The 25,224-nt window shown below is 50.5% G+C and overlaps 1 protein-coding gene across 1 annotated transcript in view; it reads right to left on the bottom strand.

Annotated features, from left to right (window-relative positions):
- The window catches only part of CUX2 (cut like homeobox 2), a 73,406-nt gene extending 54,266 nt beyond the window's left edge, over window positions 1-19,140 (bottom strand). The window contains 1 exon segment of the mRNA XM_050906901.1: window positions 18,510-19,140. Coding sequence (XP_050762858.1) covers window positions 18,510-19,140 — 631 coding nt within the window.
- Window positions 19,141-25,224: the final 6,084 nt, after the last annotated feature.

The following is a 25,224-nucleotide window of genomic DNA, read 5'->3' as shown; positions in this document are numbered from 1 at the left end:
ACTCAGTCGCTAAACACAAGGGCAATTTTGAGAGTTAATAAGTTACCAGAGGAGCTGCTGCCTTTCTCAAGCACAAGAACTGGGCAGCTCCCCATTGCCCAACAACGGACACTAAAGACTGATCATCTCCATCGATGCTTTCTAAGCACCTGTTATTAAATAAAAACCAGGTCAGCTGCCCCTCTACTCTTTGTAAAAATGTTTTTCTTTCAACTCATCTCAGAAAATAACCAGCAGATGCTCAGAGAAGCACTAAAATAAACTTCATTTTGAAGTCGCGAACTTGTGACACTCATTGCTCTCCTGAAAATAAAACCGCCAAGGATGATATAATATGCATATTTAACCTTCTGATGTTGCTAATGTTTTTAGCAGAAACTGATATATCGCCCGTGCCCGCTGACAGGCGCGAGAGCCCATAAGCTATTGCTGCGGCTATTAGCAACCACCTATTAGCTGCAGCGTTATTTCCAGGTTATAGAAATGAGCCCTTGGGCTTATGGTACTGTAATAACTCCGGGCACTGGGAAGCCTCGAAGGAGACCTCGGAGTGTGGCTGGTTGTGGCCATAGGTCAGCAAACACAGGGGGACGTGGGTGCCTACACGAGGCTGGAATAGGCTACGGCACCCAGTGGGACCCACGCTCGCATCCCACCGCCGGCATCCCCATCGCCGGCCAGAGGCTTCAGCACGCTTTTCCTGGTGCTTAAATCACTACCTCATCAAATCAACAAAAAACCCTACACATATATAAATTCATAACTACACCCAATTTTAAATAAGAGGCAACTCTTTCAAGAAAAAACTGGAGGAAAAAACCTGCCAGGAGCAAGCCCCCACACAGCCGTGATCTTAATTGATCTGTGGCAAGAGGGAAAATATTTATTTAGGTTAAGGAGACTGCCAGAAGGCACAAGTTTTAAAAGTAAAATCCCAAAGCACCCAGGGCAAAACCATGCAAATTATCATTACAACCAAGTTCTTATCTATATCAATATCTGCCAGCAACAGACCGTCCCCAGCCAGCCACCAGCGCCCAGCCAGCAACCGCAGAGTCATCGCTACTCTAGTGACACTCTTCCCAAAGTTATATTTACGAGACTTTTACCTTTTCTGTTATTAAAAAACAGAGTTTCATTTTCAGGGAGTCCTGTCATAGTCGTTGTTAACACTTGCTTCAAGCCAAAATTTTGACCCAGTGGATTCCATTTAGGAAAAAAACATGTATTTTATGCATGTGTGTACAAAAAGAAACACGTGCGGTTATCAAGATGCAATGCAATATGTCGAGTTTGGGATGCTTTTTGTGCCCCAAGTAATCAAAAGAAATTAAAAAAAAAGCATCTGCCCAGGTCCCCACCCAGTATTTAACTTTTAATGGGAATCCAGCTCTTTTAGTATTAATGATGAAATCAAAGTTAATCCCTCTTAAACTTTGCTCACACCCAGGAATTTGGCCAGGACCTCTCTGCATCCCACTGGGATTTCTCCCCTGCTCTCCCAAGCACCTACAAGCTCATCTTGAAGGTGCTTCTTGGTGGCCCTCAGGGAGGGGAACTCCCCGCAGGGATGCTCGGGAAGGGGTGAGCCGAGCACCCCCAAGGTGCTTTCATCTGTAAGATTTGGTGATTGGTAAGTAAATGTTTTTCCATCGATAACAACAGATAGCTAAATCAAAGCTTCAGCGTGCCCTCGGATCTCTTAAAACGGCATCATGGATTTCCTACCAAATCAGCAGATGAATCAAATACCTGGTGCGAGGCTGCAGATAATCCCGACGATTTATTTTGGGGGAGCTGGGGCAAGGGAAGGCGGGTGGCAGGCTCCAGCCCCGGCGAGGATTTGCGTATTAGTAAAAACAAACAATCCTGTAAATAACGAGACCCTCGTCCTGTCTCCACCACGCTACTCTTATTGAGTGAGTCAGATGTTCTGCTGATTAAAAATTGATCCATTTCAAAATCTAATCAACAGAATAGGATTCTTTCATATGTTATCAAGGCAGCTGCTGACAACAAAAACCAAACCTGTTATTAACCCATGAACCCCGATGACCTGAACCTGGCTGGGCTCTGCAACTGTAAATTATTCAGTAGTCCAAGAGCAATACCCGTAAGCCTGATGAATTTATGCCCCGACCGGAGTTGGTGGGGGTTAAAGCCAATATCACAGACCCGGGGGTCCCCGGGGACGCGGTTCACGACACGCTGCCACTCTGTGTCATGCCTGGGAATACATTACCGGCGTCTGCTTGGCTTCGCCTTGCAAATGTCTAGTTCTTTTGTTTTGGGGGTTTTTTTTGTTTTTTAAATGACTTTCTGGATTCAGCACGGCACCGTAGGGAGCAGCCCCGCGCCGGCGGTGCAGCGGAGCCCAGGCAGCCCTGCGGGCATGGCCGGTCTCTGCTCAAGCCCCGGCTCGCCACTGTTGAGCAAAATTCATAGAGCAAACGGTTTGCATCCCTGCTTTAGCTGTAGCCCAGCATTCCTGGTTCAGCCATGGAGGAACAGGGAAACTGGGGGAGCAATTGGGATTTTTTAAAATTTTAATCATTATTTTTAAGCCTCGCTTGCATTCCTCGCCCACTCTGCTCAACACGACGATGGAGACATTGCAATGGGTTGATGCCACCGCTGGGTATTGCCCTGCGGGTTGCCTCTGGGATCTTGCTTTATGGGCTGGTGACATTCCTCCACGGTCACACCGTGTCCAGGGGACACCCGGTTGGCATGGACCAGGCTCGGCTCTGCCGGGGCTCCAGCGCCGAGTCTGGGCACTGGTGTGCTGCTGACTCGTACCTCCCCCAAAAAAACCCTGTTCACCCAAAAGCACCCCGGACACAGAGGAGCCCCAGCCTCGCCACAGGCTCCGACCCCGCACCGCTGCCAGCACCCGGAGCGAGCCGGGATCACCGCCAGCTGAGCTACAGCAGCATCGCTTGGCTCCTCAAACCTCAAATCAACATCTTTCTGCAAGTTTTTTTTTGGGGGGGGGGGGAAGTGGCAGTTTTAAGTGCAGGTTTTGATGCTTTTTGGGGCAAAGATCCCCTGCCCAACACTGTTGAACACTTTATTTTCTACCCCAAGCTGCTCGGGTGCTGCCCCGGCCGCAGGCAGCACCAGCCTGGTTGATCCACCTGGCATAAGAGGCTTGAACCAGAATGGGGAAAAATTGGCACCGCATAAACCAAGCTCGAAGATAATGATGGCTCTTCTCTTAAATCGCAATATATTTATAAGTTTAATGACTCTCTGACCTCTCCTTAAAGCCCAAATAACCCCTGGGGAGCCCCCTCAGACTGGCCGCAATCAATTCCGGCTGGGCTACCATCTCCCAGCTAGTGTCACCTCCCGGGGATGCTCCAGGCATTGGGTGGGAGGCAAAACCTCTCCTGCCCCCCCGAAAAACCCACTGGGTGCCCACGCCACCCTGAGGCACTATTTCAGTTATTTAATAATGAGCCCATCACCATTCTTCACCCCACAACCTCAGGGGGACCCCAACTGGCACAGTATGGCTAAAACCACCAGATACTGACTTTTTTTTTCCCTATGTTACATCCAAAAGCGCTTTAAAAACAACCCAGAGAGCCGCTGGCAGCGGCAGTGCCCGCAGGGATGCTCCCCAGCCGCCCTGGAAGCGAAGCCCGGGCTCCTCCCCAGCAGGGATTTTGGAGAGCCACGCTCTCCCCGGCACGCCGAAGCGGCTGGAGTCACAGCCCGTCCCCGCAGCCCTAACATCAGCAGGCAGACATCACCTCCATCGATTTTGGATCCAAATCTCAGTTGAAGGCGTCGGGGCTGGGGGTGTGAGGGCAGAGCACAGCCCCCTCTTATGCAGGGGTGGGAGAAATAAAAAAGCAGCAGCAGCTGGGCAGTGGGTACCATCCCTGCCAGCGAAAGACACAAGCAGAGCACTTTTGTGTTGGTCTTCCCTTTTTTTAAAGCCTCCCCAGTTAAAGACTTCTGGCTGGACATCCCCAGGCTCTGCAGGCAGAGCAGGTTGGTCGCCCACATAACTCCTGAACTGGGGCTCTACAAGCCCCCTCCGCTATGGGATACCTGGATTAAACCCCCGGCAGGCTGCAGCCCCGCATCCCTCCTCGTGCACATTCCTGCCCACCCGGCTCCAGGGCTGCATGGATGCCCCGCAGCGAGACATCCCTTACAGGGATGCCGCCCAGCGGGATACTGGAGTGATTCAGACACGGAGAATGCAGCAGGGTTTTGCCTCTTGGTAAATCAGATATTCTGTATAATTTCATTATATTACAAGGAGATATTGGGAAACGAGTCTTGGAAGAGAAACTGAGTGCAGGATCCAGCCCAGGAGCAGCCCCATCCTGGCATAGCCGGCGATCCATTCCCGCGATCTGCAGGGATGCACATAAACAACCGCTGGTTTGTCTCGCCATCATCACCATCATCATCACCGTGCCGGGGGCCGCGGTGGCTCCCTCGGCGCTGCCGAGGCAGGCAGGCTCACCCAGCACCGACCATCTACCCCTCCGCTCCCTCCTTGCTATCTAATAATCACAGTTGTGCGAAGCTGTTGCCGTACATAAGGAAAAGAGAAAACACCCTTGGAGAGTCTAACAATCAGACAATTTTTAAGATCATGGAGCATTAAACCATTCCCAATAGGGTTTACTAATCAAACAGCCAAATCCTTCATAACCAACCAATCCCTACAGAGCAATTAAATCCTTCCCCTTTAAAACACTTGGCACGCCGTCTGGGGAGAAAAAGAAAAATTTGCAAAATTCATTTGATAAATTAACCAGGGAAAAGAAAGAAGTGAATCAAGCTTTGTTCTTTTATTTTTTTTAATTATGGAATTCACAATGCCTGAATAATGTTTAATAAGAACTATGAAAATTCCTAACAGTATTACAACACAACACAAAAGAATTAACCTGGTTACCGTGAAAAATTGCATATTTAATTAAGAACTGAGAGTTCAAAACTATCCAGAGATTTCAAAAGTACCGTTGCCTAAGGGGCTAAATTACACGCTCACAGTGCTGCTAACAGGGCTGGAGCGCGCAATCATTACCCAAGTGTCCCCATTAAGTGACAATGGGCAGATGACATCAAATTCATTTCAAAAGCAACAGGAATTGAAGCATTCGCTTGGGTAGTGGAAGGGAAAGCGACTATCCTGCTGGTATAAACCAGACCCCTTGTTGATAAAGGCAATAATTAAAGAATAATGTTAATTAGCTGCTTTTATTTGAAAGAAAAGTGCAGTGGCAGGAGACGCTACCTCTGCGGCGTGCGCCGAGTGGAGAATGGTGAAGCTGCTGGCCCTGGATGGCCGCCGCTGTCCTGAATGCCGGGACACGTGCCGGAGCCGTGCCGCGGGCTGGGTCCCGCCGGCCCCGGGCACCCTCTGGCCCCAGCCAGCCCTCGGCTCTGCCAGGGCTGGGGTTGGGGGGAGTTAGGAGGTGGCTGGGATCAGCAGAGCGCAGCCCATCACCAGTGCCGGAGGAAAGGAACTGGAGCGGCACGTTCAGGGCATCCCGCTCTGGCTCCGGTACAACAAATGTGGCATCAGCAAACACTCACGGGAGGAGAGACCCCGTGGAGGAGCCTTCGCCGGCAGCTCGGGCACTGAATTCGGGGCCCAAGGGTGCTGCTCGAGGGACCTCAAGGGACCCAGTGTGATGCTCTGCCCCACCAGGGAGGGTGGCGAGCCGCTGTCCTGGGGGGTATGGGGAGCTGCAGTATGGGTCCCCCAAGAGCCTTCCTCCTGGAGGGCACCGTTCTCCCCATCACCTCATCCCAGCCGCCGCACGCTGCCGTATTGCATGCGGGCATCACGGGGGGCTTTTAGCAACACTGCTCCCCCAAACCGTGCCCCCACAGGACAGAGCCCACTGCTCCCTGGCTGCGCCACCGGACCCCGCTGCTCCCCCCTCAGCCAAGAAACCGGGGGGACAAGAGGGGTAATAATTACCCAGCTCCTGGGGATGAAGCAATGTTTGCAAACCGCGGTGAGAGCCGCAGACGAAGGCAGCTCTCCCCGTCGGCGTGATTAATAAAGAATAAATGTCCTCTGCAGCCAGGCTAAGCAATAACATACCAGCTCTGGCGCCAATGAGTGGCTGTGCTTACACCGCACATTACAAGACCCGCTGCCAGCGCCAGGTAATACTTTATTATGTTATCCCGACGGAAGAAAACAAAGGATGCCCGAGGTCCTGACTTCGGTGTAAAACTGCAGGAGCGTTACCAAAGGCAACGGCAGCATGCTCAGAGCGGCTGACGCACGGCACAGCTCCCACCAGAGGAATATTTACACGGGGTTCAAATTGGTTATTTACTTTTTTAGAAATCCGCGTTGCAGAAGAACTAGCTAGCACGCACACGCCAAGCAATTAATATTAAAACGGCCACGCGTTAGCAGCGAGTCGCTTAAACTGCAGCTAAATCAATACTCTGGGGTCCTGTTGCAGCTTTGGGGAAATCATTAAGTGCTACACCAAAGTAGTCAAAAAAATAATTACACAGCAAGGCCGTATTAAAAAAAAAAAAAAAAGGCACTGAAACCATTTTGAAAGGTGTCGGCGTGTTCAGCTGCGTGAAATCGGGAAGCTCAACTTAAAAGAAAAACCATCAATTGTGGGAATACTGCAAAGCAGCTCTTCGGCAGACACGGCCAAAATAAATCGTATTAACTATACAGATGAAGTTGAAGAAGCCCATCATCGCACGCCGCCCTTCCGACAGGGTTCCTGCCTGCAAGCCCGGGGTGAGCAGTTATTGCCCCCCTCATCCAGGGCTCCCCTTCTGCCCCGAACCTGAGCCGGGATCTGCCAGCGCTGGCTGGGGCCGACCTGGGAAGGGGCGGATGCTCCTGCGCCCCTGCTCATTAACAAGCACTGCGGTAAATAACGAGCACTTCAGCCTTCCAGGCTATCTAAGCCTTTTGGTTAGCTTTTGCTGATGAGCCCCTGTGGCTGGCGGCTTGCTGACTTCAAGAGCTAGTTCTTCATTGCACTGATACAGCCTGGACCCCTTGGCAGAGATGCCCCCGGAGATCCTCTGCACGGGCAACCGAAATGGCGCACGCAACCCTTCCGAAGGCCCTTCGCTGCGGGAGACGATGGACAAGCGCACAGCCGCACACCCAGGGCATGGGCACAACTGCCACGATGCTGCCAGGGCCCTTTTTGGGGCGATTTGCCCCGAGATGCTGGTTTGCAAGAATACTCCATCCCCTGCGCCCCAGGAGTGGGGAAACCGAGGCACAAAGCCATTGCCCAAAGCAGCAAGCTGGTGCCGGGATAGAGCTCGACCCAGCGTCGTAGCTGTTTCGCTCCATCCCGAATCGCAGATATTTCTCAGCCTGCGATGGTGAAGGGGACACGATCCCATTATTTTACAGTGGGCTGGGAACAGGAATCCTGAGTTTTAACCCTCCTGCAGAAAAACCCAACACCCCGTGCTCAGCCCCATCCTCCCCACCCACTGAGCCCCGAGATGATGGGGTGAGGCACCTGTAAACCCCACTCCCCCTGAGCCCCCCACCCCATCGCCAAAGCCAAGCCAGGAGAGGGGGATCTTAGCAAGGCAGCGATCTCGAGCAAGCCAGAGCCGGCACAGGGCCAAATCCCGCTTCCCAGGTTTCGCTGTCTCGGCAAGACACACCAAAAACTGCAGGAAAGCATGCACCACAAAAAAAGGCAATTAAAGGAAAGTCAGTCATAGATCCTAATGCAACATGCACCAGAAAGTGTTACGAAAGGGGAAAACTTTTTAATAAAGTCTGCAAGTATATATTCCTCCTTTATCAACCTCAAGATTTATTGACCCAAGAAGCCATATTGACTGAATAAATCTTGATAATGACCCCAGCAGAAGTCAATACCTGCTTATTATCTCCCAAGTTGGGGAATTACATCTTTCGGTAATAGGAGCAGGATGGTACAAAATGTTCTGAGAAACTTCACCCAGGCTTTTTGGGGGGGATGGATGCCTCTAATGTGCCTTTTCCAATCTGAGAGGGAATCTGCTACGCCATTAATACAGCGAGCGAGCTGCGGTGTTGTTTCTAACTCAAGGTTTGGCAAGGCAGGGAGCACACACCGTCGCTTTTGAACCCTAACTTCATTTCATTTCGAGGCAGGCTGTTGAGGAGCAGGATGCTGCAGCTCGCCATCGCCCTCCCTCCCTGCAAACAATGGCCCCGCATTTTCAATTTGCCATGTTGTGTCGGCAGCTCCCGGGATAATTCCTTGAAATTCAAGACGTGGGAATTCCCGCAGCCAGGGATGTACAGCACCGTGATTACGCCGGCACCCAAGGGAGGAGGGGAGCAGCATCGCCGCCGTCCCACGGGACACGCAGCCACCCCTGGGAACCCAAATACACTGCTTTTCTCCAAACAGCAAAAATAGGAGGGGAAAATGGGGGAGCAGACGAGCCACTCCAGCCCCCAAATCCATAGGCAAGCAAAGCCTTCTGCATTTAAAGATGGTGCTTCTTTTGCCAACAGTTAACTTTCCGTTCAGCAGAGAAAACAGTAGCTATGGGACTGGCGCACACAACAATTATGCCTGCATTTTTATTTGAAGTCTCTGCAGACAGCAAGAAAAATTAACTGAAGGGAGCAGTTCCTGTGCCAACATATGGAGGGAGATGAATAGCGAGTTCTGCATGCTCTGCTGAGGTTATCTAGTTAAGCAAGTACCTCCTAAAGGACTTGCAGGCTGGGAGTGTACTGTTTGCTTAATCTGGTCATAAATAATAATTCGGATCACCAAACGTTTTAACATTCAGCTCCACCTGCAGCACAAAAGCCCTACTGAGCCCTGCCAAACTCATGGCCGCAAGGCAGCAGGAGATGACAACGCAGCCCAGGGACCCCAACGAAATGGCTCCCCTCTCGCCATCAAGCCACGCAGGGCATCGATGCAAGAGGCTCCTCCACCACCCGGGCTGGCCTGAGTTGCGGGCAGCAGGCAGCTGCCTCCACCCCACGAACCCCTCTCCATGCTCTCCCCCATTTTGGGGGGTACAGCAACCCCAAGCGCTCCGCTCGCTGTCCCCATGCCCATCGCCAAGCTGGATAACCCACCAGGAGGTGGCAGGGCTGATACCCTTCCCTCCGGTCCCACAAAATCAAATTATATTTCCATCCCTGTCCCCTGTTCGCCTCTTGGTCACAATCCCTTTTTTTTCCCCTCCTCTCCAAGGCCACAGAGACAATCCACTAAACTGGATCAGGAGGCCAGCGCGTACATCTCTAATGGGCTGCAGCACGCACACAATTAATTAATGGATTTATTAATTAGGGAAGAAGTCACTCTTTGGGCTGGAATTGGGGTCACCAGTTTCTAAAGTGAGAGCTGCGGAGCTAAAGATAAACTCTCATTTTCTGCAGCTCTCCTCTTGTCTGGCAGCATCTCAATTATTCAGCCGCAGGAAAAAAACCACATTTCACTTCAGGAACTTCACGGTCCGACTTTCTGCCGATGCACAACACAGACAGGTGAGACCAGGAACATGGCCCATCTTGTTCTCCCCTTCGCATATAAATTGGAAATATTAGAAATATCAAGTATTTGCTTCTAATGAAGGATTTGGCAGGACCAGTGGGATGCGGGATGGATGCTGCACCTCGGCCTGTCCCAAGGAGGGAGCTACGGTGGAGGTGTGGAGGAAGGGGACACGACAAAGTGGTCAATGATGGTGACATCCAGAGACACACGAGTCCCCCAGACGCCGAGGTTTTAACGGGCCATGCTGGAGCATCAGCTACGCTTTGGTGGTCAGTTCAGCTGAACCTCCTTGGTGGCACATGGAAGGGACAAGCATTTCTAGCTGCCATAGCCCTCGATCTCTAAGGAAACAGGGCTCCTGGGTGAAGGAAAGAAATGTCACTCGTGTCCCTGCCAAGAGACAGGCTACAGAGCACAGCCGCAATAGGTGACAGCGGAGAATCCACATGAAGAGCACCATCACGAACGCCCTGGTCATGGGGAACCTCTCAAGAGGAACACACAACCATCAGACAACAGGTAACCCAATCATGAGACAGACATCTGCAGAGAACCAGACTTCGTTAGTGCCACTGCTCCTAAATTCATATTAATTGTTTAAATGGGACAATTCTGCAGCCCACGCTCCCCCGCGCCCCGACACACAGGGAGAGCAGCTGGAGCCACTGGAAAGCACAAACCACGTTCACAACCCCACAACGCTCCTCAGCGAGCCCCGGGCATGGGCTGCACTTGCACGAACCCTGAGATTTCAGCTTGGAAAGACGAAATCCCCCTGAGATGGGGGCACCCAGAGTCCCCTCGGGCTCCCCTCTCTTCCCCTTGGGCACGGCAACCACAGGCACCATCCCACCCTCCACCTCCACAAAGCAGGGGTGGGAACGGACAGCATTGGGGTCTGGAGATGCTGGAAGAAGTTAGAAGGTCCCACCGGTCTCTCCATAAGAACCCTAAAAACCACACAGGACCTGGGGAATTTGCAGAGGTGAAGTTCCCCCCGTTCACAGCCCCAAAAGCACCTTGGCCTCCCCCAAGGTTATCCTGCCCACGGGCTGTTCCACAAGAGCGCGGTTAAGTTTATTAGTCCAAGCTCCAGGAATTAAGCTTCAGCCAAGAGGACTGATAGCTTATTTACTGCTGTCGTCTACATAAAGAAGAATTTTGACACATTGTTAAATGATAGCACATTTAGATAAGTCAAGCTGTCATATCATTTAATGGATGTCTAAACTCCCTCTGTAGCTGATATGTAAAATTTATGCACTTCAGAATATCATAAGGTTATAATATTTTAATCACATCCACAGTTTGGTTTTTTTTTTCCCTCCCCTAAACTTTGAACAGCAAAAACATTCCATCAACCACACTGCGCTCCGAGGCTCCCGGCACACTGCCATCCGGCAGAGCCGCCGCCGAAGTTTCTGCCCAACTCCGCTCCGGCACGCGGAGAGCATTTGCATTACGGGAAATAAAACGAAGAGCATTTTATTTGACGAACCAAACACTGGAGCCGTATAGCCAGAGCTCATCTGCATAATGAGATGTGAAGACATTTATAAAAGATGGCTATAATCGGTCTCTCTCCCCTCACTCGCGGTTGTATTTATTATCCCAAATCAGCAGCTCACAACTCTTTCCATTTTTTGCTGTTTTAACACAGAACGGGTTAGATTAAAACAGCATCCGGCACCCAGAGTGTGTAATCCATACAATGCTAACTGGAACATAATAAACCGAGAACAAATTAAAACACAAAAAACCCATAAAGGTATGAATCCCGCTATGACTATTATACACAAGAAAGCTGTAAAAAAATACTGCATTAGTAATGTACACAATAAAACAATCTCATAACCCAGTGAAATATGTCTGGTATTATCTTTGATAGAATTTTATCTCTTCTCATTTCCGAGACTATTTGCTGTAAAAAGGCTCAACGCCGTTTCGATCAAAGTGCTGCCGAGTAGCACATTATCTACATGTTTTACATATGCCCACCATTCATCAGCGTTGCTCAAACTCTGCCGTTCCCAGCCAGCCCCAGGCCAGCAGAGCTGCTCAAACACATGCATTAAAAAGGAAGAAATAAAAAAACCCGAAAAAGCTCTTGGAAGAATAATAAATGGATTGTTTCCCTTCCTTTTTTTTTTTTGTTTTCTTTTTTTTCTTTTTTTTTTTTTAAATAGAGGGCATTAGGCCAAGCTGGCACAAGGTCACCTTTCCCACCGTGATCCCGGCGAGGCGGCAGAACTGCTGCCTGGACAGAAGTCAATCCCCACTGCTCCCTCTCCAGCTCCGCACCCAGCCACAGCCACCCGGACGAGCAGAACGGCGGGGAAGGAGAGCTGCCCACCTCCCAGCCCACCTCTCCCTCCGGCAAAGTCGTCGTCGTGTCCCCCCCCTCGCCTCGCAACAAACCCACAGAAAAGTATCTGCTAATATTTGGCTTTAAATAAAGGTCTGCGCGCACCCAGGAAAAGTCATTAGCGTGATGTAGCGAGGAATGCTTTTGTATCCGAAGCACTTAGACCTGTAATCCCTTTCTGACCACGATGCCATAAATGAGCAGTCACGGCAAGCCGACCGGCCGTGGTACCTGCATTACTTTTAGGGTTGCGTATCACAGATGTAGCACGTAATCTGCTTAAAAGCCAAAATGTATTAAATGCTGGAACTGTTGATACAGTACTGAAGCCCCATAAATCGCATTTCAATTTGTTTACTCCCCTATGAAGCATGCTGCATTTTAAACTCCGTAATATCCTACGGGGATAAACCCATTTAATATCCATGTAAATGAGCGTTTCAGCTTTTGTAGTAGATCCAGGTTGGGTTTCATCCCATTATGTTGGGAGAGCTATTGTGTTAATTATCCGCCTCCCCGCTACATAGGTGCCTATTTAAGGTCACAAACTGTCAGCATCCCCTGACAAACCTTCCCTTGTACACGTTAACAAAGGACTTACCGTTAATTTCACAGACCGAGGGCACTACGGCGGGATACGGCATCCGTGACCTGCCCAGAGCCACAAAGGATCTCTCTCCCGCCGCATCCATCACAAGTCCCAAACGCCGGCAGCCAGCCCTTACCCGAGCCGGCCCGCAGGACCGACCAGCAGCCGGCTGATGCCGATCGCTTTCCCTGACATTCGGGGCTGACCGAGCCCCACCACCGTCACCGTAAACCCCCGGCCCTGAATAACAATGGGAGCGCGGCGGGGCTCCGGGCAGCCCCGCTCCGCCATCCCCCGGGCTACCGCGCATCCATCATCTCCATAAAGAGTCTCTGCCCTCCCAGCGCCCGGCTCCAAACGCGAGCAGGGGATGCAATTACCGAGCCGCCTCCGCTACCGGGGGAGGGGGGACGGACACCGGGGACACTTTGCAGCCCGCCGGCACCTGCGGCTCCGCTCCGCGGGCGGGGACCGCAAGAAACTTGGCGGAGCGGCGCGGGGGGCCGCGCTCCCCGCAACTTCATCCCGCGCAACTTCCCTCCCTCCCCTTCCATCCCTCCCTCCCCTCCCGCCGGGGCGGAGCGGCGGCCGCCCCCCCGGCCCCGCTGTCACCTCGGGGGCGGCGGGGCGGGGGCCGGGGCGGCGCGGCTCCATTGCCGCTAGCGCTGCTCCATGCTCCCGGGCGGCGCCGAACAAAGAGCGGCGGCGGCGGCGGGGATCAATTTCTGATACCTATCGATGGGGAAGGGCGGGCGGAGGGAGGGAGGGCGGGAGGGAGCGGAGGGGGGGGGAGGAGGGGGGGGGAGAGGGAGGGATGGGGGCGGCCGCCCGGATCCCCCCCCCCCCCCCCTCCGCCCGCCGCCAGCCCCGCCACCGCCGCCACCAACCTGGAGCCGGCGGACATCAAACCGCGTCCGGTATCGAAACATCGATCCCACGTCGGCGGCCATCTTGGGGGAGACCGGCAGCGCGGAGGGCGCGGAGCGGTGCGGAGGGGAGCGGAGGAGACCGCCCGCCTCCACCGCCGGGGGCGGCCCCGCCGCCGCCGCCGCCGCCGCCTCGCCCCGCCCGCGCTCCGCGGGGAGGGAAGGGGGCGGCCTCCCCCCCCCACCCCGCGTCCACCCGCGGGCATCGCCCCCACGCGGGTCGTGGGACACCCCCCCCCACCCCCCCCCCCCGCGCCTCCTGCGGAGCCGCTCCTCGCAGGCCTCCACCGGGGAAGGGGAGCAGAGCCTCGGTGCAATTGATTTTTTTTTTTTTTTTTTTTAAACCAAATCGGTGTTTTAAGAACAGCCAGCAGCCGCGGGAAGGTGGGAAATCGCCATCCGGAAGCCGCCGGTTAAACTTTTTCAGGTTGTTTTTTTTTTTCTAACCTGACACATCCAGCCCCTTTGACCCTGGTGGGAATTGCCACAGCAAACACGCTCACAGCACACCACGGCCAGAAAAATCCCCAAATTCAGACTGGTTTAGGACTATATTTTGAAATTACTTAATGCGGTTTCTCTCTGAAGAATTCAAACAACTTAAACAGAAGAATGGGGCACAGCCAGTAGCACTTGGGCCGTAACAAAACCTGTCCAGAAATACCACCTTTGCTTTCCTACCAAAAAAATAGAGAGCTTTACGGTTTCTGCTCCGAGTTGCCCCATACCCTGTCGTACCAACCACACCAACATCCCAAGGGCTTTGAGCATTGATTTCCTTTCCCTGGGGGAAAGCAGTAACCTCCCAGCAGAGCCATGCCATGTTTGCACTGGAGGGACCCCAGCGTTGCCGGCCGTGACTCACTTTTGAGCGGAGAAGGGTCGGGCTGCCCCTTTGGGTACGTTTTGCAGGCGGATATTTGCAGACCAAGCAAGCGCAGCATTTTAATATTCCTGCTGAGGAGCAGGTAACACCCCAAGCTGTCGTGCAGACACGTGCACATCTCTGTGCATGGATGAGCTCGGGGCTCCTGCCGGGCTGTGACACAAACCCGCATCCCAGCTCCCCTTCCCCGGGACCCAGCGTTGGGCAAGCTGGGCCCCCCCACCACCACCACCCCATGGAGGGAGATGCAGTCTTGAAGCGTTGCCCCGGGCTCGCAAGCTGTGGGCGCTGCTTTGCCTCTGAAACCGCAGAGAGGATGAGGGCAGCGTGCAGCAGCCCCCCTCGTTCACCAGCGTGCCGGTCCCCCCCATCCGAACTGTCACCATTCACCGCTGCGGAGATCCCCGTGCCCAGAGGGGCTGGAAGGAGATGGTCAGCCATCCCGGCAGCCTCTGCTACCCGTGTGCACGGACGCCAGCAAACCCAGGACAAGTGCTCTTGGAGCTGTCACTCATAGTCCTTCACCATCCTGTCACCAAACGAGACGGAAAGAACTTATCAACACCAACGAGATGCAGATAAGCAGGCACGCCTTTAATTCAGCGCTGGGAACATGGGGGATAGCTCCGCCGAACCGTGTTCACCTTCACGTCAAAATCCATCACTTTTTATACACTTTTTCTGTGAAATCATTGTTACATAAGTTCTTTTATATAAAAATGCATAATATGCTCGCTATTAAATTTAACCTTTACTATGATTGGTTTTATTAGTTATATAACCTTATCGATATTCTTACCCTAAAACAATCATTGGTCAATTTTACTTAACTCTACTGATTGGAATCCTTGATATTCAAATCAAGATGGGAAGGGTAAGGGGATTTCCAAGCAGCATAACCAGTATCCATGACAATCTCCTTAGTTTCTTAAAACAAAACAAAAAAGCCATTAATTTCTAGTGAAGTTTCTATAGTTAATTGTTTCAAACCAAAACAAAAAGCCATTAATTTCTAGTGAAGTTTCTATAGTTAATTGTTTCAAACTTAACAAACCTATGCTTTATAACTCTTCTATATATGTAGAATCAAATTTTGATTATTTGATCATTATTTTATCAGATTAATTCGCAACATTTCCCCCCTTTGAAAGTTTTGAAAATCATTTCAATACTTTCATCCTAATTTTTAAAATTCGATTATTTTTATAATACATTGATATACAATCTATTCACTGTATGCTGGTGGGAGCCTCGGGATTGATTCTCTCTCATCCTCTTGTCTAGCTACTGCTTGGATAATCATCCGATTAAATGCAGTCTTGCTGTTTATTTGTTTTCTTAGACAATAGTAAATCAAAATGATTGTTGAAAAGATTATCAGCAAGACAAATGCAGTGCTAATCAATGATTTTACCCATGAACCCAAATTCCATCCTAATCCACTGAAGATTTTGTCTATCCAACTTTCTTGCATATCCCGTTGAAGTTTTTGAGTATTGTCTTCTATCTTCTCGAGTAAGTCCAAATCATGTTCTACATCTTGAGTCACATTTGGAATATGTAGGCAACAATGGTCAATTCTACCCTTCAAATATCCACAGACCCCATGCTCTTTGAGTACAAGCATATCTAAAGCCATTCTATTTCGTAAGGTCATCCTCGAAGTTGCCTGCAATTGCAAATTCAAATCCTTAAATCCCTTCCTGGTCACATTTGCCAATCTTTCTACCTGTCCTGTTAGTTGATATATCCATTCTCTATTCCTATACGTTGCTAAAGGAGTTAATAAAGATTCCAAGGCCCAACCAATTTTCACTCCTGCTGAAGGTTTGTTCCATTCCTCATCTATTTCTGGCCTTTTTACCCGTTCCAGTTTCAAATTTTCTAGTGTTCCTCTAAAAGGAGCTTTTTTCCAAATTGGACACAATGTTGGCATGCCTAATGTTATTTGCCTTACTTTGCCATCTAAAGGTAAATCCGTTGTCCAAGTTCCATCACTCATTGCCCAAACTAAGTGTTCTGGACTCCGAATTGTCGACTTTTTACAACTTAGCATTGTTCCTCTTTTGGATGTATATGTCTCAGTCAATCGGAGGTCATTTTTAAGGCCTCTACAAAGACATACGTATTTTAAAGCAGCTGCTAAAGGAGGAATATCCTGAATCATTCTATCAACCGTACTACAATTATATATTTTGTTACACTTCCACCATGACACCAGATTTTCCTTTTCTCGCAATGAGCTTCCTTTATCATCTCCATTTGGCCAGGTTGCAAAAATCAGTCCGTCCCAAGTAAAACACCAAGGAGCCTTAGCCAGGTACTGAAATTGTGATAAGAAGGCCAGAGACCAAACGGAGTCCCAATTTGCCTTTTGCTGTGTTTGATTAGTCTTATCACATTTCCATTGCATGATCACATTTTTCTTTATCTGCTCATCCTAAGAACACCACCCTACATTCCGAAGTCTTCCTATCTTGGTGAAAACGTAATTTAATAATTTCTCACAATCAGCTCTACTCCCTGGAGACTTCCATTGTTTCCTAATACTTTCCACTTGTTGCTGCCATCCAATTACATGTTTCTGTTCACAATGTGTGGTTTCATTTTTACGTTCCAAAATGGTCAAATTCGTAGTTAAAATTCCCCATGGAATTGACTCACCTACTGCTCTCGGTATTGGAAGACAAGCGGTAATTTGTGACACATTTTGCAAATTGGCAAACTCTTTGATTAATCCTAACATCAGATTTTCTTCTTGGGTCTTTCTTGGGAGGTATATGAATTGTTCCGCCTTGGTTTGCCTTTTATTCCTTATTCTCCTTCCTTTTCTATCCTTTTCCCAATTCAGTTGCAATTTGTCAGGATTAAAGTCTGAAATCTGAGCAAAATCAGCAAAATCACATCCCAATCCTAATGAATTTCCACATCTCACTGGCACTTCTTGTTCAGTTTTTACCGCAAACCAGGTTCCCACCAACATTGATCTCCAAATCAATATCCATTCTCCCCAGACTTCATAATGATATACAAGCTTAGACATATTTCAGAGTTAACTTTGAAGTCTTAGGATCCCTATTAACAACTTTCCATGATGTTGGGACTTTCTTCATGCTGGTATAATGTATCCACGCTTCCGATTCAGCTATCTTGATGGCGGTGAAGGTAGTCAACAGTACTTGAAAGGGTCCCTTCCAGTGTTCCTGGAGAGGTTCTGAAGTCCAGGTCTTCACATAGACATAATCTCCTGGTTGGAAATCATGTACTGGATTTTCCAAAGTCAAAGGTCGGTTCCACACCAGAAAACTCCTTAGGGCTGTCAAGGTGCGTCCTAGAGAAATCAAATACTGATACAAATCATGTTTCCCTTTTATACACATTCCCACAACAGAATTTGGAGATTCATACGGCTTTCCATACAGAATTTCATATGGGCTTACCCCCATACCTGTCCTCGGCTGTACCCGTATTCTTAAGAGGGCCAAGGGTAAAGCCTGAGGCCATCTTAAGTTTGACTCCTGACGTATCTTGCCAATTTGTCTTTTTATACTCTGATTCATTCTTTCTACTTTTCCACTAGATTGTGGTCTCCATGGCATATATAAATCCTATTGGATTCCTAATGCTCTACTTGCTTCCTGTACTATCTCAGCTATGAAGTGTGGTCCTCTATCTGATGACATTCCCAGGGGAACCCCAAATCTTGGTATTATTTCTTGCAACAGTTGCTTTACTACTTCTCGGGCTTGGTTGGTGCGATGAGGAAATGCCTCAGGCCACCCAGAGAAGGTATCCAGTAACACCAGTAAATGCCGGTATCCTCCTGATTTTGGTAATTCTGAAAAATCTATTTTCCAGTAATCTCCTGGCTCTGTTCCTAATCTTAGATGTCCTAAGAGGGGTTTCTTTCTATTTATTGGATTGTATTTTAAACAAACCTCACACTTCATTGTTATTGCTTTGATTATTCCCATCATTTTTACAGAAACCACACTTTTCTTCAAAAGGGCCATTAACTATTCAGCTCCCCAATGACATTCTCTATGCTTAACTTGAGCCCTTTCCCTCATTACCACTGGAGGTACTACTACCTGACCTTGTTCATTTACTAGCCACCCTGCCAAATTCTTTCTTGCTTTTAATAATTGACCTAATTTCTCATCTTTCGGTGAATATTTAGGCCCCTCCCTAGGCAATTTTACTTCCCTCTGGGGTATTAATGCCATCAACATCTTACTTTTGGCCACTGCCTTTGCCGCTGCCTTTGCTGTTCTGTCTGCTAGTCTATTGCCTACCATTTCCTTCGTAGTTCCCGTTTGATGTGCTTTCCAGTGCGTGATTGCTACAGCCTTTGGCTGCTGGACAGCTTTCAATAGAGCTGCTATTTCTTCTTTATGCTTAATAGGCGATGCTTGTGCTGACAAAAGTCCTCTTTCTTTCCACAAGATTCCATGCGCATGTACCACTCCAAAAGCATATTTAGAGTCTGTCCATATATTCACTCGTTTCCCTTGACTTATTACCAGAGGTCTTGTTAGGGCTATGGTTTCTGCCTTCTGGGCTGATGTATTACTGGGCAGAGCTTCAGCTTCTATGACCTGGGTTTCTGTAGTAATTGCATATCCCGCATATCGGGTTCCACTTTCCACAAAGCTGCCGCCGTCTGTAAACAGTTCCCAATCTGGTTCTGTTAGTGGAATATCTTTTAAATCCGACCTGCTGGAATAGACATACTCAATAGTAGTCAGACAGTCATGCTCAATCGGACCTTCTGCTTGTTGAGCATTCAAAAAGACAGCAGGATTAACAATGTTAGTAGTTTTCAAAGTAACATCATCTTGTTCTAGCAACACAACCTGATACTTCATCATTCCACTCGGGGATAGCCAGTGCCCTCCTTTTTGTTCCAAAACTTGAGAAACCATATGGGGTACATATACAGTCATTTTACGCCCCAAGGTCAATTTTCGAGCTTCTTGGATTAACATAACCGTAGCTGCCACTGCTCGTAGGCAACTAGGCCATCCTTTACTTAGTGTCAAGTTGTTTGGAAAAATACCCCACCGGCCTCTTCCAGCTTCCAAGATACTGTGTAAGTACTCCAAGGGCTATATGTTGTCTCTCATGTACAAAGAGCTAAAAGTCTTTGTTTAAATCCAGTAAACCCAGGGCTGGAGCCCTCATTAAAGCCCTTTTTAAATCTTGATACGCTTTTCTTTGTTCTGGTCCCCACACAAAAGGTGGTCCCTTTAAGGCTTCATACAAGGGCTTAGCCATCAGTCCATAATGCATTATCCATAACCGGCACCAGCCGGTCATTCCCAGAAAGGCACGCGGCTCTCGTATATATTTGGGTTCAGATATTTTACATATAGCCTCTTTCCGACTCATCCCCAGCTGTCTCTGCCCTTTTGAGACTTCAGAGCCCAAATATGTAACAGTCGTCTGAGCAATTTGTGCCTTGTTCTTAGACACATTATATCCACTTTGTCCCCAAAAGTTCAAAAGATTTATAGTTACCTGCAAACGGGTGTCCTTTGTCTGAGCAGCCACTAAGATGTCATCCACATACTGCAAAACAAGATGTTCTTTGTCTGAATTTGAGTCCGTCTTCCATCCTTCCAATTCCTTCACTAACTGATTTCCAAACATAGTCGGACTGTTCTTGAATCCTTGTGGAAGTCTAGTCCATGTTAGTTGAGTCTTTCGTCTTGTATATGGGTTCTCCCACTCAAAGGCAAAGAGTTTCTTGCTCCCTTCTTCAAGAGGTATGCAAAAGAAAGCATCCTTTAAATCAAGCACTGTAAACCACTCATGTTTTTCATTCAAAGTAGTTAATAAAGTATAGGGATTTGCTACGACAGGATGTATATCTTTGACGATTAAGTTTATTGCTCTAAGAACTTGCACTAACCTATAATCTCCTGTTGGCTTCTTAACTGGTAATATTGGTGTGTTATATTCAGACTCACATTCCTCTAAAATTTTATATTCCAAAAATTTATCAATCAATCTCTTGATTCCCTCTTTTGCTTCTGGTTTCAAAGGATATTGTTTCTGTCTTACTGGCCTAACATGATCTTTTAATTCAATTTTTAGCGGGCTAGCTGCCTTTGATTTTCCTGGGATACTGGTATCCCATACCATGGGTATTACTGCATTTTCTACCTCTTCTGGTATTTTAAATTCTTTTGTTGATTCCTGTATCATCATAATATGACCGGTTCTTGTCTCAGGTATTTTTAATAAAATTTCCCCATTTTCAAAGCTAATTTGTGCTTTTACCTTACTCAACAAATCTCTCCCTATTAAAGATACCGGACGTTCTGGCATATACAAAAATTCGTGTGTTAAATTTTTATTTCCAAATTTCAAATTAAGTGAAGACACCGAAGAAAAGGAATATCCTTCAAACTGCACCCTGCTCCGCAGGCGCTTCCAGCTGTCACGGGGACAGGTCTGTTCCTTCCCTTCTTGCTGTCTGACGTTCACCTGGGCCAGGAAAACTGTCCAAAAGGATAAGGCGGACACCCAAATTGACCTTGGCACCACGCTGTAGCACAAACAGCTAGGAAATTATCTCGTCCTTCTCATCTCTTCCACTCAGAGAAACTCGGAGCTGCTCACAATCCCACAATTGCAAAATGCCTCAGGCAGAGGAACAAGTGAACAGAAAATCAAAGTTCAAAGAAAGGATTTGCAAGAGCCAAGGCAGTTTGTGTTAGAGAGCGCCTGGATGCTCCTGTGAGCCCTGCTCCAGCCTCTTCCCCACCTCTAGAGCTGGCTGGAGAAGGGGGCTCCCACGGCAGATCCTCCTCATGGTGCCGCAACAAAAAGCATCCGCCTGGAACTGGTGAACCCCAGATGCAATTGCAAATGCCGAGCTGAAATCTCAACCCCGTGGGCATCAACAGCCAACTCCACGGATGCTCTGAGACCCCAACCATCGGGTGCCTCTGCATTGCCCCTGCTTGGGTGCACCCAAGTCAAGTACCCAACTTTGCTCTGGGAACCCAAGCGCTATGAATAGATCTTCTCTTAACCCCACAACCACAAAAATCAGAGAGCCCGAACCACTGGAAGGCATTGAGATTTGTGATGAGATTGGGTCTGCTGGCGCTGCCAGGTGGGTGCTTCGCCGTTGGCTTACCAGGGCTGTAATTAGGCAGGGGTGAGAGCACAGGCTGTACAAGGGGGGATCCCTCCATGGGAATTCATTTCCATCGGAGGTCTGGTTATACATGGGTCAATAAACCCAGGTGGGACGGATGGTCTTGGCTGGGGTGAGAGCTGATTTCTGCTGTTTGATGCCAATGTGTCCTCTCCATGCCAGCAGCTCCAGGCATCTGCTGTTGGACACCATCAGAGACAGGTCCCAGCGAGGGGACCTTCTCCCTGCGCCCACAAAGCTGATCTCATGCCCATAAATCACTGCCCCGCTCTGCCGCCGAGGGAACAGAAGAGCCAGCTCATAAATCAGAAATAAAACTAACTTGGCATCTTTGGTGAGCAAATTAAATTATGGGCTTTGGAGGAATGTTTCTGTTTGGCCAAATCATTAATAAATCAATGGGAGCCGTAAGGAAGAGGAGAGGGGCTGCGCCCCGTGCCGCACAGAGGGATGGAGAGCTGCGGGGTGGCGTGCTCCATCCCCGCTCCCCCTGTGTCCCTGTGTCCCCTCGGGCACTGCCCCGCTGGCCCCGGGGCACCCCGGGGGGAGCAGGAGGAGCCCGGTTCCACCGCCCCCCCTGCCACCCAGGGCTCACCCACCCCGGGGAGCGCTGCGAGGCGCAGGTTAATAAATCAGTTTGTCTCCAGAACGGTTTGCTTTGTGCGCCTGACAATAGCCCGTTGTAAATGGCAGCCCCTTGCCTCCTCTTCTGAAAGGCTTTTAATTAAAATATGGAAGGGGCTTTTCTGTGTACTTAAAAAAAAAAAAAAAAAGCTAGATTTCAGCACACTCCCATTTCAGGCGTTAATTTATTCTCGCCTTCCTGCCGTTTGTGATCCACATGATAAGTCCTTTGTGCGGTGATCCGGCCCCATTAGGCGGCCGAGGAGCAATGTTGGCAGCTGAGAGCCACATGCCAGCGGTGACGTTGAGCTCGCTTGGCTGCCTTGTCCTGAAGACGGGCAGGGGGACACCAGGAGCCACACCGAGGGACAGCAGTGCCATCAGGGCAAGCGGCAACAGGTCAGGCCCTGGGGCTGGCCAGGAGCTCAGGCCCAGCTTCAGCCCTGGGCGCAGAGTGGGAAGACCCTCGTGGAGACCCAGATGGCCGCTCCCGGAGCTCTGTCCCCATCCTGTGCAGGGGAAGGCAGCACGGCCCCTGTCAGCTGTCACCAAGCGGAGCTGGGTGCTGGGATCCGGGAAACCCTGGCAGGGGTCCCGCCACCTCACCCGTGCCCCCCGCTGCAGGGTCTCTGCCTCCTCCAGTGGGAGAGGCCGGGGCCGTCCCTGCCATGCCTGCCTCCGCCTGGCTCTGCCTGGCCTCCGCCAGCCCAGGGAAGCAGGAGCCAGCCCTCGCAGTGGGGTACGGGGCCATTCCAGTCTCTCTCCCATATTCTCACAAATCATTTAAAGTGTTTGATAGCGTGGAAGCCCATTACCGCAGGTGATGCAGCTTCATGGCCATCTCCCCTCTCCCTCCTGCCCCTCTTCCTCCTGCCCCTCTCCCCCCTGCCTCCTCTCCACTGCCCTTCTCCCCTCTGCTTCTTTCCATCCTGCCCTCTCCCCCCAGCCCTCTCCCCCGGCCCCTCTCCCTGCCCCTCTTCCTCCTGCCCCTCTCCCCCCTGCTCCCTCTCCACTGCCCCTCTCCCCTCTGCTCCTTTCCGTCCTGCCCTCTCCCCCCGCCCCTCTCCCCCCCACCCCTTTCCCTGCCCCTCTCCCGTCCCTCTCCCCCCTGCCCCTCTCCCGTCCCTCCCCCCCCCGTCCCTCTCCCCCCATCCCTCTCCCTGCCCTCTCCCGTCCCTCTCCCCCCGCCCCTCTCCCTGCCCTCTCCCCCCGTCCCTCTCCCCCCGCCCCTCTCCCTGCCGCTCTCCCCTCGCCCCGCCGGGCACCAGGCAGCGCCCGCACCGCGCCCGCTACAACGGCGCCACCTGGCGGCCGCCGAGGTATCTGCAGCGCGTCCCACCGGGCCAGGGCGGGGGCGCACGGGGGGTACCGGGGGGGGGCACGACTGATCACCGCGGGGGGACACCCCGAGGGGGACACTAAGGGTCATGGGGGGGGCACAGGAGTGCAGGTTGAGACACCGCGGGGGGCACAGCACCCCTCCATCTCCCCTCGGTGCCCACCGCAGCTCCTGCAGGGCATGCACTGAGCTGTGCCCGGCCTCAGCCCTCGGTGCCCCCTGGGTGCCCCAGGATGCGCAGGGAGGGTGCCCGGGCCCCTCCACCGGCCGCATTTCTGCCGCGGCTACTTATTTCCAGGCACATTCGCGCTACAATTAGCACATGCTCTTTAATTAATTTTCCTCTTTTATTGCTTCGCCCAAATTATCTCAACAATGGCGCCATTTGGCGTGCGCATGGCAGATAATGCTGCTATTTATGGCTTTCCCCCGTCAACACCACAGCTCAGGAGGCCAGGACAGCCACCTCCTCCTGGGGCTGCATCCTGTGCACAGCGCAGCGCACATCCCCAGGATAGGCCAGCAACTCAGGGATGGGGGTATCGTCCGTCCTCGTCCCCATCACCTGCCCCGTCCTCAGGTCAGCCAGCCCCCGGCTCTGTTTGGCGGGCAGCAGCTCTTCCCCAGACCCCTGAGCTGGGCAAATCCTCCTGCCATTACTGCGGTGATACGTCCTTCCAAGTGAAAATGGAGCTGAATCGGGCAAAGCTGCTAAATTAAGTCTGTCTGGAATAAGCTGTTAAACACTGAAACCTTCTGAACACCAAGGGCAGATGGATAAAACCCTCCGAAAGCTCCTGAAGACACTGCCAGCAGAAAGGGGCTGCGGGGGGAATGTGATGAGCAAGGGCGAGCCCAGGGGAGGGGAAGGATGCCCCCCAAACCTCCTGGGGGCAATGGGAACTGAGGCGCAAGGATGTGGCCGAGGGCACAGAGGCCGTCCGTGGCAGAAGAGATGGGCTTCAGCCACCAGCCAGCACCGGGACATGCGGGCCACCCCCATGGCCCCCTTTGGTGTGAGCACCGGGGACAGGGTGGCCACCACTGCCAGCTTCAAATTGCACCTCTGAGCTGCACAGGAATCCATCTTTCTACCTTTAATAAGCTTTCTCCCTTTAAAAATAATCATTACCAATAAGCAAATATACCAGCCAGTGTATATAAGCATCAAATTAAGTAGCTACATGCATTTGTTACATTTGATATAGCCTTGTTAACTAGAAATTCCTAGGTTTGGAATATGTATTGATTTCAGCAAACATATATTATTTTACTGTAAGTACCAACAGCCATTGTAGTTAATATACAACAGTTTAATTTAAAATGCATTAGTTTAATAAAAATGCATAAAATAGAAGCGAATTGCATTAGCTTCAATAAAAAATTCAATTTCATAAATATTATCCAGTGTTAAAATGCATTGATTTCCCAGGAAAATGTATTGGTCAAAGGTAATTTACATTGGTTTGAATGGGAATGTACCAGCGTGTATACATATGTATTAGTTTAGTCAAATGTGTCTGATCGCAGAAAAAAATATCGGTTGGAGCAAAGATATTCGTAAGGAAACCGCAACAGCATGGAGCAAGTGGCTGCACGGGCTGGCTCTGGAGCATCCCGGCATGCCAACGCAGCCGCACTTGGCTAGCCCTGGGGCCGGGACACCCCCAAATCGGCTCCGTCGATGTCCAGGCTCGGGGATACCCGTGGGCGCAATGCTGCCGGGCTCCCTGGGACGAAGGGAGCCCGTTATCGGCCATGGGCAGGACTTGGCTCAGGCGCAGGCACGCGTCTCGCTTAGGCAGAGCACCACCTTGA

Source organism: Gymnogyps californianus, chromosome 16 (genome assembly GCF_018139145.2).
Source record: "Gymnogyps californianus isolate 813 chromosome 16, ASM1813914v2, whole genome shotgun sequence".
Taxonomy (NCBI): Eukaryota; Metazoa; Chordata; class Aves; order Accipitriformes; family Cathartidae; genus Gymnogyps; species Gymnogyps californianus.
This window is presented reverse-complemented; position numbering and strand designations above follow the sequence as displayed.